At 43.6% G+C, this 15767-nt stretch overlaps 1 protein-coding gene across 5 annotated transcripts in view; it reads left to right on the forward strand.

Annotated features, from left to right (window-relative positions):
* kank4 (KN motif and ankyrin repeat domains 4) overlaps positions 1 to 15767 on the forward strand; it is an 86372-nt gene that overhangs the window by 50419 nt on the left and 20186 nt on the right. For 4 of the 5 annotated variants that reach the window (XM_074634958.1, XM_074634957.1, XM_074634959.1 and 1 more), the window contains exons 2-3: positions 10534 to 10607; positions 11170 to 14781. In XM_074634958.1, the coding sequence (XP_074491059.1) occupies positions 10589 to 10607; positions 11170 to 14781 (3631 nt within the window). In that variant the 5' untranslated portion in view covers positions 10534 to 10588. The remainder of the gene's footprint in view (positions 1 to 10533; positions 10608 to 11169; positions 14782 to 15767) is intronic. The other variant, XM_074634960.1, reaches the window with a different exon arrangement.

A 15767-nucleotide genomic window follows, 5' to 3' on the forward strand; every position in this document is an offset into this window, starting at 1 on the left:
ATTTATAACCCACTTTTCCATGAGCGTGTGTTAATACATCAGCCCAAAGTTCCGTATACTGTTCATTTGAATATTTTATACATGTTTGTATGTGTGTGTGAGAGTTGTTTTTACCTGTCATAGTGTGTCGAAGGGGATGTAATATGACATGGCAGCGCTGTAAGTGATCTTACTCAGTATAGCAACGTGCGGCACACCTCTTTCCTTTCGCTTTTCCCCTCATTCCTGCCAACCCTGACTGCCTCCGCTGTCCCTGTTCTGTCTATTTCTCACCACTTTCCACATTCCCTTATTTTCTCTCCATCTCCTCTGCCACCCATTTCAGACTGTCCCTGCTCGTTTTATCTCTTGTCACCATCCTTTTTCCGACCCATTTTAACATCTGCTAATGTTGACACGGGAATAGTCCAGATATCCCACATGCTAATTAGCGGTAGCAGTTACTCCACCACCCTCATTAACTTCCACGAGCGGAAGTAGACGTAATGCTAACCCAGCTCCAGCTAGAAGGGGTTGGCTGTGTGCTCCGATGAATAATAGATGGTGTGTCACTTCCCTTATCGCTAATGAAAGCAGGCAGCTGCTCCTCGTGCAGCAATACCACTAGGGCGTGAGGAGAGCCGCCTGCAAAGGGAAGATGCTTTCGTTCTGTGTACGGAGGGATAAAGTGATCAAGCGATAGGCTGATAAGAAAACAGTTGCAGGGAGGGCATGGCGTTAGGGTTATCTGTCCTTTGACAGATGAGGCAGAAGCAGGACAAGGGTTGTAACGCTGAAGTTCTGCCCACGTTATTGCAGATAAAGTTGAAATGGCATCTATTTAACTTTCATCCACATCATTTTCCATAAATAAAAAAAAAACCTCTGCAAAATAATCCAAATTTTAAAACATCTCGCGCAGTGTAGATGGAGAAAGTCTTTCTATAAACCTCCCCTCCTGTGGTCACGCGCTGTGTATTTAAGAAAACCGATCTCATAGTACAGGTGTCATATGACTGAGTATAAAATGGTGATTTGATTTATAGTCTGAATGCAGCAGTCCAAGAATTACCACGTCGGTTAGCAGGTACCACAGGATACAGTGTGTCAGTCCAACGGATTGTCATACAACAGTTTGTATATCTTACGAAAATGTGTTCCTCATCGTGCGTTTTCCTACGAAATGTCCAGCAACATGTGACGCACGTGTAAATTTCCACTCATTACATGCATATAGTCTTTTCAAAATAAACTTCCATCTTCACAGGAAACAATTTGGTTAGGTTTAGGCAAGAAAACTACTTAGTCAGGTTTAGTGGTTTGGTTTCAAATAATAAATAAGTATAGAAGTTACTTGAAACATAAATCAACATTGACTTCTGGTTTCACACGGGGTATGAACACCAGTCTCTTGGGTTAAATGATGGTGTTTTTTTCACCCACCCATCTACACCGACTTCATCCCTATGTTGCGTTTGTCGCACCTTATACTTCCTGGTTCACCAATACGTGGATTATATACGATTTTGTGGATATTATACGAATTAAATTGCATTTGCTTTTCGTAGGTACAGCTACGAACGGTTTATGAGAACTGCCTGGTCAGGTGTTTGTTCAGCTACAGTATACTGAAATACAAAATAAAAGGTCACAGAAAGGATCAGAGGTGACAGAACGTAGCTGTACTCTTCTGAGACCAAGCAGAGTATCTGCCAATGTCATTAAAACAGTCTATCCACTTAATCCCTGCTCATTCATTTAACAAAAAATGGAAAAGATGATGAGATTCAATGACCTTTTAAATATTGTATGGTAGAATAGCAAACCAAACCTTGTAGCCCTGTCTGATTGTTGACATGACACAAAATGCCTTTTCATTTATTTATTTTTTTTAGTCTGTCTCACTGTCATCTGATTGGAAACACTTTGGACAGTTAAAGTTCCTATAATTTCTACTTTGAGAGCAGCAGTGTGGTGTAAATCTGAGTGATGTTCAGTGGCCAACATATCCTCGCTGAAAGGTTGAACATCAAGGTGCAAAGTGATTCTGCTGGTGACGTGTAAAGGCCTTTTGGGAACATGGTCCGACATATGTAAGCCACCGCTAGTGGTCCAAATAAAGGGCTGGATCTGTTTACATTGTGTGTCTGTTTAGACAGACATGTTGACAAGGAAATCGGGGGATCAGTGCACCCATCACATGCTGCAAAGCAACAGAACGCTAATATTTGGCAGCAGCCTGAGCAGATATTTCCAAGTTGAACAGAAAGATACATCGGAGGTCACCCTCCACATGCATCCTGTAGGTTCTTAGTCATCTTTGGAGTCCTGTAGTGTTTGATGTCCTTCCAACTAATTTCCATACACAGAGGCAAAGGAAACTCGCAACTGAACAATAGAAAGATAGACTTAAAAGTCATCAATTTGTGCCTTTTGATTTCTTTGCGTTTTTGTGTAAGCATGAGTTTCTATTGTTTGCACTGAGCTTAGAAAGAACATTTCTATTCAGCAGTCAGAAACAGAACATACTGTTTGATGTAAGCTAAACTAAAGCAGTGATTTCTTTCTAGACACAGATGTTTTTTGCCCATATTTTTCACTATTGTATTGTGAAGACAGTATCTGCTTATCATAAAAACATTCAAATTCATGTTCCACTCTATTAAAGTATCCGGTGCAACCCTTAATCTTAATTTGCAGTTCCTCACAGAAAAAGCAGTTTGACCTAAAATAAAACAGTACCCTACTCACTGCAGCCCCGCGGGATGATTCAGCCACTGTTTAATGAAGCCCATAGACAGACGTTCCCTCTCTCATTTTGTCTCTGGGGTTGATAGCCAGATGTTGTGTAGCACAAAGGGAGCAATATGTCCTCTTGTGAATACAGACACTGTCATACTGGACTAGACTGGATCATACTGGATGAGGACTGAAAAGAAAGGGTCTGGATGATGAACTAGAACTGGAAGAAGATTAGAGGCAAATTGGCCCAGACGATGTATTCTATTATATTGTACTAGACAGAGATAATGTTAGACTGGAGTGGGATGGACCAGACTGTTCTCAAATAGCTCTTGTAGAGCAGAGGGATTGATCTGTTCCTACAGAGCACACAAAGCACAGAGATATCAGATAAATGTCTCCTAGTTCTGTCTTCATGTTCTGGATGCCAACCTTCATTCGATCTGGTTCAGCAATCAGAAACTTTCCTGTTCCCAGTCGTCTCGTCAGTGCATTTTCTCAGTTCGCTGCTCTGGAGTGTCTCCTTGTTGTAGCGTGTCATTATATGCGAGATTGTCATCCACACCTGCAACTCACTAGATTGAACTAATTGCACCAGCTGTGTCCCTCACTCACACTTGTATCATCAGGAATGTCTCTGTAATGGGACGCAGATGAGTACAAGATGGATAACAAACATCAGATTTAAAAGGGACTGTTTGTAACTTCTCACATGTATAAATCACCCGGGTCGGTGTCCCATGCACGCTCGCGTATGCGCGCTCGCGTATGCTCGGGCGTGGCTACGCTGTTCAGACAAGACTCCAACACAAACTACACGGAAGCACCAAAACCGCAAAGTTCTATCTAATGAAGCCCATCTTGCAAAACAGTGTTGGCCGCGGTCGGAGACCGTAGCTTTGGTCTCCAGGGCCGGAGTCTCTGCTGCATTCTGCTCCTCTGCCTCCCTGCCTTCACTCAGCTCGCTCCACCTCACGTGCATGTGCGCACACTACACACTGCAGAAGAGTTAGTTTAGCTCTGAGAATATCTAGTGAATGTACAATGGATTTTCAGGTTACCTGTTTCATGTAGTACTGTCACGGTATAGCGACCGTTTTATAAAAATAACTTTTTTTAAATCATATTTGCTCCAATCTCGCCTACTTCAGTTTTAAGTACGGAAGTTACGTGACGAATAAATCAACGTTGACTTCTGGTTTCACACGGGATACGAACACCGGGTGTCCTGGGCGAAAGTCCGGCGTTTTTGGACCCACCCATCCATCTCGACTTCCTCCCTGTCGCTCTTTATACTTCCTAGTTCACAATTACATGGATTACATACAAATTGATTTTGTGGGATTTATACAAATTACAGTGCATTATTTTTCATAGGTATAGCTACAAATGGTGTATGAGAACAACCTGAGCATTAAATGGTGTTGAATTGAGCAACGGAGCATATTATTATCGATTAATTCAACTTTTATTTGTAGAAGTAATACAGTGTTATTTCCTCTTCTCAAAGTTACATAGTCTTGCTTTAAAAGGTATGAAAATAGCACAGGACAGACTGCACTTTGTGTTGTGTGCTTCTGAGCAGGTGTACACAGGTAGGTGTAATCCATGACATCAAAAGTGCACATGCAAAGTGTTTTTTATTTACTTATACACCCCCATTTCTCCCATTTAAATGCAGTCACATCCATAGCAAGTGACCTAAATAACAAAAAGGCATAACACAAAAACATACCAAAGTATCAAAAAAGCATCCACTTCACTTTAGCAGTGTAAAGGCAGAGATCTTACTCTTCACAGACCGAACAATCACAGTTGTGGTCCTGATAAGCTTTCAACAATAACTCCTCTAATTTGAATGAGGTCAACCTGCTTAGTCAAAGCTCCTAAATTCTGCAAATTTGCCTGATTTATTGAATACCTCTGGTGGTGAGGAGAGCGAGTTAGAAACTGCTGTAAAAACTGCTTGATTTTGCTTTTAATCCAGTAACTTTAAATTTAGAAAATGTCATCAAATATCCTGGCTTTAAATGTTAATGGGGTACCTTTAAACACACAAATTAGGTTGCAAAGTAATCATTGACTGTTGTGCCCCAAGAGATACCATCTTTTGCTGCTTTGTTGAAATTGCACTCCTGTAAGATTGTGCTGCAGTAGGCGTTTAACCGAAGTATTCAGTACTTTGCATATGTGTCTTTATCTGTGTCCTTGTGTTTGCCTGCACATGTGCTCTTGCTTGAATTAGTTTGAGTCTCTCTCAGGCTGAGAGTTGACGTATTAAGCTGGACAATCCTGCCTTCATTCTCAAGGTAGTACACGGGTAAACAGAGATAGCTGCACCATGTCAGGGCTGTGATAAGGACTCGGGACATGTGTTATTGTTGCTGTCCCAGTGTTTCCCACAGGATTTTGTAGCTTGCATGCTCTACCGGAATAAAATGTTGTATATTTTAAAGTTAAATGCATCAATCTGTTGCACTTTGAGAGCAAAATTAAGAGGCTAGATCTATGGAGAACGTTGTGCTCTATAAGACGATTTAATCCTAAACACATTGGCTGCGTAGATATGAATGGTCGATGACACGGCGAAAAAGTCACACCCCACAAAGCATGGTAAACGAGACGGGGTCTGTGTTTCAAGATGGGTCGGGTGGGTTGCCGACATTGCCCCGTCCTTCCCCGCAGGGAGAGATTGCACGCCGAGCGCTAAGTGCACCGGTGCACAGCGCTTCAGTGTGTGTGTACGAGAGATTGTAACGCATTCATGCGTACCTTTTGTTTTTTAATGAGATAGAGTATGAGACAGAAAATGACAGAATGAGAGCTGGTAGAGTTGGAAACATGACAGTAAAGCTGCTCTGCACGTGTGAGATATGAGCGTCTACAGCTGCCACTCCCATAGCTGCCTCTTTTTCACTTTCTCACCGCTCGCTTTCTCTCTCTCCCAGCCGCCCACCTCCTGTCCCCTGCTCGCTCTCTCCAATCTTATTTCCTGTCTGCCTGTCTTCTATCTAAGCCTGCTCTGTGTCAGTGTATCAGACTAATTCAATCTCCAGTACACAGGCACTCCAATGTAATGACCCATGACATTCAATTAATGCTTTCCCCCCTTTTCTTGGTAGGTTGGGTCAGCAGTAATTTTCTCTGCATGTGTGTTTGTCTGGTGTGTGAATCCCTGAGTGGGTGTAGGTATAATTTGAAAAAGCTTGGCAGTCAGTGTAACTTTAATTTATATCATCACATGCTGTGTTTGCAGAAATAGCAGTTTTCCCCCGTCGATTGTTGTGTGTTTGACATTTTACAATGTTGAGTATAAGGTTGATTCCCAAAATACCCTAAAAAAACCCAACTACATTACTTTGGCTGAGTTTTCCACGCTGATGACATATGAAAAACCCTGGCTGTCAGTATGAGCTTATTTACTATACTCTCATTATTCCTGTCTTCCGGGCTTCACATTACCGATGTCGTCGCCTCTCGACCAGCTGTCACGCTTATTGGATTGGTGTTGAGTGATTGCTGCACGTCCTTTAAGGGGTTATTATGTGCGTGTGTGAAAAAACAGTGACTCAACCAGACACACACGTAAACCTACATACTGTGAGCACACGCACAGAAGCAAACGCTGACAAAGAGAGTGACTAAATCGGTGCTGACACACGCAAACACAGTTTTGGACACACATACCCGTGGCTTCCTTTTAGCCTTGTGTAGCCAATAGCAAATACTGTCAATTTGGATTACCGTAGCCTTTGTGAGCTTTTAGCTCATCGTCATTATGACTGTAATCCAGTGTGGATTGTGCATCAACAGGGGCTTCCAATATTTAATCGCTAGCCTAACCTGGATAATCTAGTTACTGTGCTGCAATGACATTGTCTACACTTACAAACTTATGCATTTGCAGTGGATGTTTATAGACTGATATTATGGCTCATCATTTATGGTAATCATCTATATTACCCTGCTGAAGCTCACCAAATACAACATGATTCCTCTGTTGCTCTGAGCTGAGGCCTTTCATTAGTCACACAAGCATTAAGAGTGACTTTAATTAAAAGAGGAAACATTAAAAATCCTGCACTGTGGAGAAGGCAAGGTCAGGCTGTTCTCATACACCGTTCGTAGCTATACCTATGAAAAGTAATGCATTGTAATCGTATACATCCCACAAAGTCAACTCATATAATCCGAGAAATCGTGAACTAGGAAGTATAAATTTTCGCATAGAGAGGAGGTCAAGGTGGATGGGTGAGGCAAAAAACGCCGGACTTTCGCCCAGGAGACTGGCGTTTGCACCCCACGTGAAACCAGAAGTCAATGCTGATTTATTCGTCATGTAACTTCCGTTCTTAAGTTACACCACTTCCAGAGTTATTTTAACCCAAACCATGATCTTATTTAAACCTAACTAAGTTGTTTTGTTTGCCGCCACGCAACTTCCGTACTTAAGTTACACCATTTATGGAGTTATTTTAACCCAAATCACGACTTTTCCTAAACCTAACTGAGTAGTGTTGTTGTCTAAACCTAACCAAGTTGTTTCCTGCATGCATTGAATGCTGACTATATTCATTTAACGTGCGGAAATTGACACGTGTGTCACGCGTTGCTGGACATTTGTAGGAAAACGCACGAAAAATGAGGAATAACTTTTCGTGAGATATAAAACCCAGTTCTGTCAAATCACTGATTGTTACTGTGGCATTTTTTTCACAGCATTATCTTTTCTGTCACTTGTGCTCTCCTCAGTTCCTTCAGTCATACTCGTCTGCCAAACTGAAGCTTTCATTCTTCATCTTTCTCCACATATTCCCCACCCTATCTCTATTCTTTCTTCTCTCCTCCCTCCTTTTTATTTTAGCTCCCCCTCTTCCTGTCCCTTCTTTCCCACTCTACCTCTGTCTCTGTTTCGGTAATGATCTAATTAAGGAGGGTTTTGTTGCCTGCCCACTGTGTATAATTGCCAGTGGGGTCTGCCTGTACTTCACTCGGCGATTACGAGCAGCATTCTTCTGCCCCCAAAACGGCTAATTAAGCCTTAAGGACAGCAAGCTGATCGTAGTTGCATTAAGCATCAGGAGGAGTCGGGAATGCCTGTGCTCTTCTCGCTCCTGGGACGCACAGAAGTAGTGGATTGAAGAACGGTTGCCATGGTAGCAGTCACATGGCGTCAGATCCTGTGCAGAGGCTGTCAGTCAGTCGATCTGTGCGTCTCTCTCTATGTGTGTGCGTGCATATCTGTTCATCTGTAACGGAGACAACATTTCTGCTCCAGGTCACCAGCTCTCTTCATTATTAAGGCTCAATCTATGAAGATGGTATAGCTTCCTGTTTAGGCTCCGGGGGTGGATTGGCTGTCATTTTGATTGATTGCATTTTCAACTCATGTAATGCTTGCCTTGCAATATGTCCCCACACGGCAAAACACACAGTTTACCCTGTGGCCAGGACTATGCACTTGCTCCAAACTTCTGTATATCAGCTAAATACTGTGTTGTACAAGCACACAAGCATATCTAAATATGCTGCAATGGATGTCTTATTGCATGTTTACTATTATAATCAATTACAGTCACATGCAATAGAGTGGGTGACTTTTAGAAATACCAGTCAATACAGTGTCAGTTGAAAATCTGATTATAACTGAGCTCCCACAGAGAAAAGACCATCTGGTTTGTTGAGAGTTTTTATGCATATGACAATTTGTTTTTCAGTATCACAAACTTATTGTAGAAAGATACAATGTGGAGGTGTGTGTGTTCCCTTTCTTTTGAGACATCAAAGCAGCCATTTCAAATGGGAAAGCTGCCACTTCAGAGACAGCGTTTCCATATTCCCGCTAGACTTTTATCTGCTTTGAGTGTAAGAATCGTATCAAAATAGGAATGGAAAGGACAGAGGAAACACCATTAAAGCAAACCTGCACTGTTGCATTATTACAACTATTTGCATTAAAATACAACATCAGTTGTAAGATCTGCAGTGACTCGTTACCCAGGGGCATAATAGAATAAAACGCATGACAGTCTGGTGTAAAAAATAACACCATCTGTACTACCTGCTCCAATACATACAGTATACTGCATAATACTGTGGTAGACCACCTACTAAAAATAATGAAATGTTAAAGTTTGAACTCCAGCTTCAGGCACTTGTTGTGCGCTATGTCTCCTACATTTTCTCCAGTGACACAAATTTGCATGGAAATTGCATGAATACTGTGTGCCTATTTGCTAAATAGCCTTAAAGTTGATATTTGCCCGTAAGGGCTCAAGTGTTCATTTAATATGGATTTGAGCTGTGCAGCTCACTCTTTTATTATTAGTATTGGATATTTTATTAGGAAGCTTTACATAAGCCCTTAAAAGTTTTGACTCCCCTTGCTGAATTGTTTTCCATCTCACTTAGCTCTTCTCTTCAGTAAGCTCATTGTAAAAAAAAAGGGCAAGTGGCTCCGGTTTCTTGGCTTCTCCAAGTGGAACAAATGATGCACAGTGGCACCAAATGGAACGTGTTCCCTTCTGTGGGCCTGCCAAGGGTCGTGTTGACTTTAAATGGCTTCTAAAAGTCTGGCTCAGCAAGGCAAATTAAAGTTAAGGGCCACCATGGCGCTGCCTTTCCCCTCATTGTACTCGTCATATTTGCTGTTGCTTGGTGTAACTTCATAATGTTGTCTTCAGTAAAGTAGCTGAGACTGCATAATAATTAACTGCATATTTACCTTTTTAGTACATTGAAAGTCATAGCTGCATATGAGCCAAATAATTGAAATGCCTTTCCTCACTCTAGTATAACCATCTGGACTGTTAGCACTGTTATAATGCCCTGCTGTATACTGAACAATTTGTCAGTTATCAGGCCATTAAATAGGCGTTATCAGTCCCTATAAGCACCATATATGTGGGTCATGAGGGGCCTACTACGCCTACTAAGTTGTAAAAGTGAAAGTGAAACTTAAAAGCAACCCATTCTAACATGTTGTAAAACTGAATGAAATGTCACGTTTTGAACACAAACAAAAAGGCTTCTTTATGTTTAGGCAAAAAAAAACATAAATAACTACGAACATAAAGACAACTACACATTGTTGGTTACACGAGGGGATGCAAACTCAGGTCTCCTGGGTGAAAACCCTGTGTTTTGTGCCCCGTCCATTGTCCCCGACCTCCACCCCTTATGGACTTTCATTCTGTCTATACTACAGCGCCTGACTTCCGCTTCTTCACCTGTCATAATTACTACGCGAGCAAGAGGTCGCTTTTGTGGTCTTTTATACCTTCTTTCTGGGATCTACCATGCAAATAGATGATAAAACCTACTAGTGGGTGTAGTAGGCCCCTCTTGACCCACATCTATGGGGATTATAATGACTGATAACGCCTATTTATTAGCCAAGTGCTGTGTTTTGTTGTGCCATTAGAATATTACTGCATGCACATTTGATATAATTCAAAATACTGTTGCAAATGGCTTAGATGTTATATATATATTTTTTGCCTTACATAACTTATTGAATATCTTATCTCAGAGAGACAAATATTTGTTATTACAATTATAAATATTTGTAATAAGTGATTCTTGGAGAACAAATAACTTCAATATAGGAAACCTTCAGGCTGTTTCAGGCTGCACATTTTCTGGAACCTTATCCACAAGGTCCAGACGCTGTTTTCCTTTCTTTCATTTGATTTCACAGATCTGTCATTCGCCTGTAAAAATTAGACACTGCAGAATTCAGTTCTGTTCAGACGACAATGATGGATAATATTTCAGTTTCTCACACAGCTCTCTCACTTCTGTTTTATCCAGGCTGCCGGCTCCAACTGTAGCAAACACAAGTCGATGACTGAGAACTCCGCCTCCCATGATGGACAAGAAAAGTGGTGAGTGCCACTAAGCCTGCATTTAAACAAACAATCCCCTTGCTTCTAACTTGTTGTGCCATAAATCAGATTTTTCTTCTTTTTCTACAATAGTAAATGGGTCATGTAGAACACACATTATCTGACAAAAAGGGTTAAACATTTAACTTCCTGTTCCTCTATGTGGCCAAAAGTAGTAAAGGGTTTATTTCCTTCAGGTGATAACCGTCTCCAGTTTTCATAAATTGACACAGCATGAGCAGCATGTCGCATGCTGATTAGTTTGTTTTGGCGCATTCGCTGCATGATAATTACTTCCCAGTAAGTGATATGGTTTTACATAATGGAGCACCATGTGTGCAGCACACTACAGCCTGTCTGTACAAGTGGGTGAAAAGGAATAATAATGTAGATGATAATCTGTGATTTGGTTCATGATCATTTGATCAAGCAATTGCACATATAAATACATTTTAGTTGTATAATTTGAGCTATTATCATTGTTATTATGTGCAATAGTGGGAGGAGAAGCATTGATTGATTGATTGATTCATTGATCGATTTTCATGTTAATTCCTAACAGCCAACGGCTTTCAGACCAAAGCCAGTGAGGGTGGTGTTCAGAGGAAGCAGCTGCCCTACTCAGTGGAAACTCCCTATGGCTTCCATCTGGACCTGGACTTCCTCAAGTATGTTGACGACATTGAAAAAGGCAATACCATCAAAAGGGTCCACATTCAGCGTAGGGTCAAGGGCCCACCCAAATTCAGCACTCTGCCCAGAAATTTCAGCCTTCCTGGGCATGGGGCCAGGCCTGCCCCTAAGGAAAAGGACAGCACATGGTCTGGAACATCCACCCTGGGTCCCAAGCCTAAATCGCGGGTGACAGAGGTCCAACAGATCTTCGACTTCAGGGCAAGTGAAGGGGGAACTTCCACCCAGAGCAGGGGGACAACCAGTCAGGGAGCTGGCTACGTTTCAGCAAAGCCCAGAGATGAAGTAGGAGCTGGGGCCCGGGATGTTGAAGAGAAAACTGGAGGGATTCAAAGCCGTCCGAACCTGCTCCGAGCATCAAGCATGCCCATCACCCTACCACAGCGGAAAGGTTCTGATTCAAGCAGTCCAGACCGTGTTGTGGTGACACCAGAGAGTGGCTCGACGGAGAACGTGTTCCGTGCCTCACCGGACATAACAGAGAGACGGTGTGTTCCTCAGGATCGGACAGGGCTGCACCAGCAGATCACAGTGGCACTGAAGCGGGTCAGAGAGCTGGAAGAGCAGGTGAAAACCATCCCAGAACTCAAGGCTCAGATCTGCTCACTGAGGGAGGAGAGGGAGAAGCTACTGCGTCAGCTCCAAGCCCAGCTCCAAGCCCAGGCCCAAGCCCAGGCCCAAGCCCAAGCCCAAGCCCAAGCCCAAGCCCAAACCCAAGCCCAAGCCCAAGCCCAAGCCCAAGCCCAAGCTTCCACATCATCCTCTACAATAGCACCGAATTCTGATTCTGGGACACGCACTCAGCCACAAGGACAGAGACCTTCAGAAGGGCTCAACTTAGCTCTGATGACTCAACCCCTGGGAGGTTTAGACGCTTCAGAGCGTGTGCCAACAAAGCTGGTAACAGGGAAAGGGAAACAAGGTGTTACAGAGAAAAGTAAAAAAGAGAGGGAGATAAATCAGGAATCTTTGAAGAGTTCCTCAGCACATGGAGAAATGGGTGGGTTGTCAGAGCAAGAAACCCAGCCGTTAGAAAAATCAGACAAACAAAAAGAGACATTAGAGAGTCCACTGGAGCATGCAGTGCAAAAGCTATCATGGGACAATGCAGGACAGGAATTAACATCACTTAGGGTGGCTATAAAAGACTCAGAGACTAGCAGTATTCAAGATGGTGATGCAGCAGAAGGAGTAAAACTTGAGGACCAAGAAAGTATGCAAAGTTTGCAGGAGAAGCTAATGATACTGGAGGCTAAACTTACTCAGGCTAGCCAAGACCTGGAGAGAACTAATAGTCGTTTGAAAGAACAAATGGATGAGAACAAGGTAAAAGAAGAGAAGATACTACAACTGAGTGATGGAGTGAGAGTGGAGGTGTGTTCTCCAGAAGTACAGAGCAGGCCAAGAAGAGAGAGTATTGACACAGGAACAGAGACAGAGAAAGTTGATTTTGCCAACCAAGAGACAGAGACAGAATCACCTGGTACAGTAGATCAGGGAACAGATACAGATAGGATCTGTATTGAAGTGTTTGTACCCTCACCAATGGCTGGAAGTATAGATCAAGGAACAGAGATTCATGAATTTGACACAAATGAACAGGTGACCGAGGTGGAGGCAGAAGCAGCTGCTGTGAGCCCACCAAGACCCAGAGCCAACAGTATGGAACGGGGCACAGTAACCGAGAGGATCCCCACTCAGGATCAGACCACCGAGACGCCCGTAGCAGAAAGGGTAAACCAAGTCACAGAGACAGAGGGCGAGACAGCAACAGACCATCCACAGAGGCCGAGGGCCAGCAGTGTAGACCGTGAGACAGAGACGGAGAGAGTGAACACTGTGGACAGGGTTACAGAGACAGTGGAGGCACAGAGGACAGACCAGCAGACTGAGACAGAGGCAGAAAGACGACAGGATAACAATCCAGCCAGAGCTGCAGAATCAGAGATTCAAGTGAGAGAAAGTGCAGGCAATGACAGAGTAGAAGATGTAGCCGCTGTGGCCAGTCAAAGAGTGGAAGATATGGAAGCAAATGAAAGAATTCAAATAGATAGTGGAGACAGTGAAAGTGTGGTCATGAAAGTTGTCACAGAGAGTTCAATTACAGTTCTAGAAAGCAGAGTTGAACAAACTGTAGTTTCAGATATTGTGAGTCAGGATGAAGGGCGCACCAGTCCAGTTGTTACAGCAGGAGAAAGTACAGAATCTAAGATTGAAGCGGCACAGAAAGACTCAGAAACAAAAGAAATTGAACCCCCAAAGAGCGAAGTAACGGAAACGCAGCAGATTGCACTGGAGACTGTAGAGAAGAAACAAACAGCAGAGGGTGTGATTGTGAGGGCAACAATCAAAGAAACGGTGGTCACTGACACGGTTGTAGCAGCAGCAGCAGCAGAGAGTGCAGCTGTGAAGACAGTAGTTCCTGTACGACCCCAGAGAGGCCGGAAGCCCTCAGCAGAGCAGGCACAGCCAGTACCTCCTCAGCTTCAGGCTGCACCTGTGCGTCCTCGTAGGGGATCCAGTGAAACTCAAGCCAAGCAGCCCCAGCCCCAGACAAAAATCCAGCCCAAGGTGCAAGTACAGGATCCACCACAGCCTGAGGCCGAAATCCCAACACAGCTCTCTGAACCACAGGTAAAACAAGCCCCATCTCCATCTCAGGATCAGGACCCCATCCTAGCAAAGAAGCCTCCTGGGGAGTCTAGTGAGAAACAACCTAAATCACAACCTCAGACTCAGGGCCCGCCTCCGGGCTCCAGTGAAGTCCAAACCCGTCCCAAATCAATCCAAGCACAGTCTAAAACCACTGCAACTCGACGGGACTCCAAAGAGCATAAAGCATCACAGAGGGGATCCGGTGTATCGCAACCTCCTAATCGTGGATCAGGAGAAGCCCAGACCCGCCCAACTCGCCAGGGGTCATGTGACGCCCAACCTCAGTCTCAGGGCTCTCGTAGAAGTTCCAGTGAGACTCAACCCCCTAACAAAGATGCGAGCGTGACAAAATCACTGCGCAGAGGCTCCAGCGAAACAGCCCAACGTCGTGGTTCAACTGAAACCGGTCGGGATGCTGGCGAGGCCCAGCCTCCTCGCAGAGGCTCCGGTGAGTCACCAACATCGCCTGCGGCTTTGGGCCAAGTCGTAACCCGGATAACGGGGCTTCTGGGCGAGCAGTGGGCACAGCTGGGGAGCAGCTCTGGAACTCAACAGACGGCCAGCCAGCAGGAAAGCCCCAGCACACAGAAACAGACGGCAGGGAAAAGAGCAGAGGCAGGGAAAAGAGCAGAGGCAGGGAAAGGAGCCTCGGCCAAGCCTGCAGGGAAGGCAGTCCCTGCAGCAGCAACAGGGAAACCAGCAGGGAAGCCTGGTCCATCCAAAATGAGCTCCATTCAAAGTCAACTGGTCAGCTCCCTCAGTGTCCTCTCTGCCTTCTACTCCCCAGCCCAGAAAGCAGCTGCTGCCAGCAAACAGCAAGAACAAGGTAGGCCTGTGGTTCATTTAGTATCCCACAGTTTTTTTTCTGTATACACATCTGTCATATAAAGTACCAGCTTCAATATTTGTAATGGACACAATGAGCTGAATCCATTCCAAACTCATATTCACTGAAATGATCCTTCACAGCTCCCTCTCTCCATGCCACTTAATTACAAAATGTTCCTTCTGATCTCTGCCAAGAAGCCTTGTGATTAATCTGTACATGTACACCTCAGTATCCTTGATTATTTATTTCCCATGCTTACTTCTCTCCCCTGAACAAAAAGGTCTAAAGCAGCAGCAAAACATTGCTAGAAAGGTTTGACAGGTTTCTGTGGTGTCACTTGTGTAACGCTTTTTAGAAGTCCAGGTAGAAAGCTTATTCCTTCATACCAGCGTACTTCTCAGCTGATGTAAGACAGATACTATTACTATCAAACTGACAACAAGGTGGTGTTGTCATGCTTCTTAGCGACTGTAGTTTGTTTTTCACTACAACCTGAAACCACACCAGTCAGTCCTATTTTATTATCAATTAAAAAATAATTAATACTGATGTGCCGTCAAATCATGTCTTTTGGAGCTTTTATCAATATTACTATGTCAACACAAGGATTATTGTGTACTGGACTAATTAGACATGCAGTACTGGGGTTAGGGTAGGAGTGAAGGGTATTGCTTGACATCTTTACTTACTTACTTTACTTTCTTGGATTTGGGGGTGTCGATTCTAAATCGGAAATCGATTGAAATTAGCTTCCGATCTCGAGCATCGAAATCAAAAGCAGGATCGACATTTTTTTTTTCACCGACATTCTCATTTACAAAACAAAACATCGGTCTCGAACACTCTTCTGGTTAAAAGTCATGTGTTTGTTGGACCTATCCATCTCCCCTTCCACACGTCATAAGCGGTCTTTCTCACTTTTTACTTTATGTCACTAGCTCTGAGCGTAACATATTCACACGGATTCATTTACATTGCAATCA

Source organism: Sebastes fasciatus, chromosome 5 (assembly GCF_043250625.1).
Source record: "Sebastes fasciatus isolate fSebFas1 chromosome 5, fSebFas1.pri, whole genome shotgun sequence".
NCBI lineage: Eukaryota > Metazoa > Chordata > Actinopteri > Perciformes > Sebastidae > Sebastes > Sebastes fasciatus.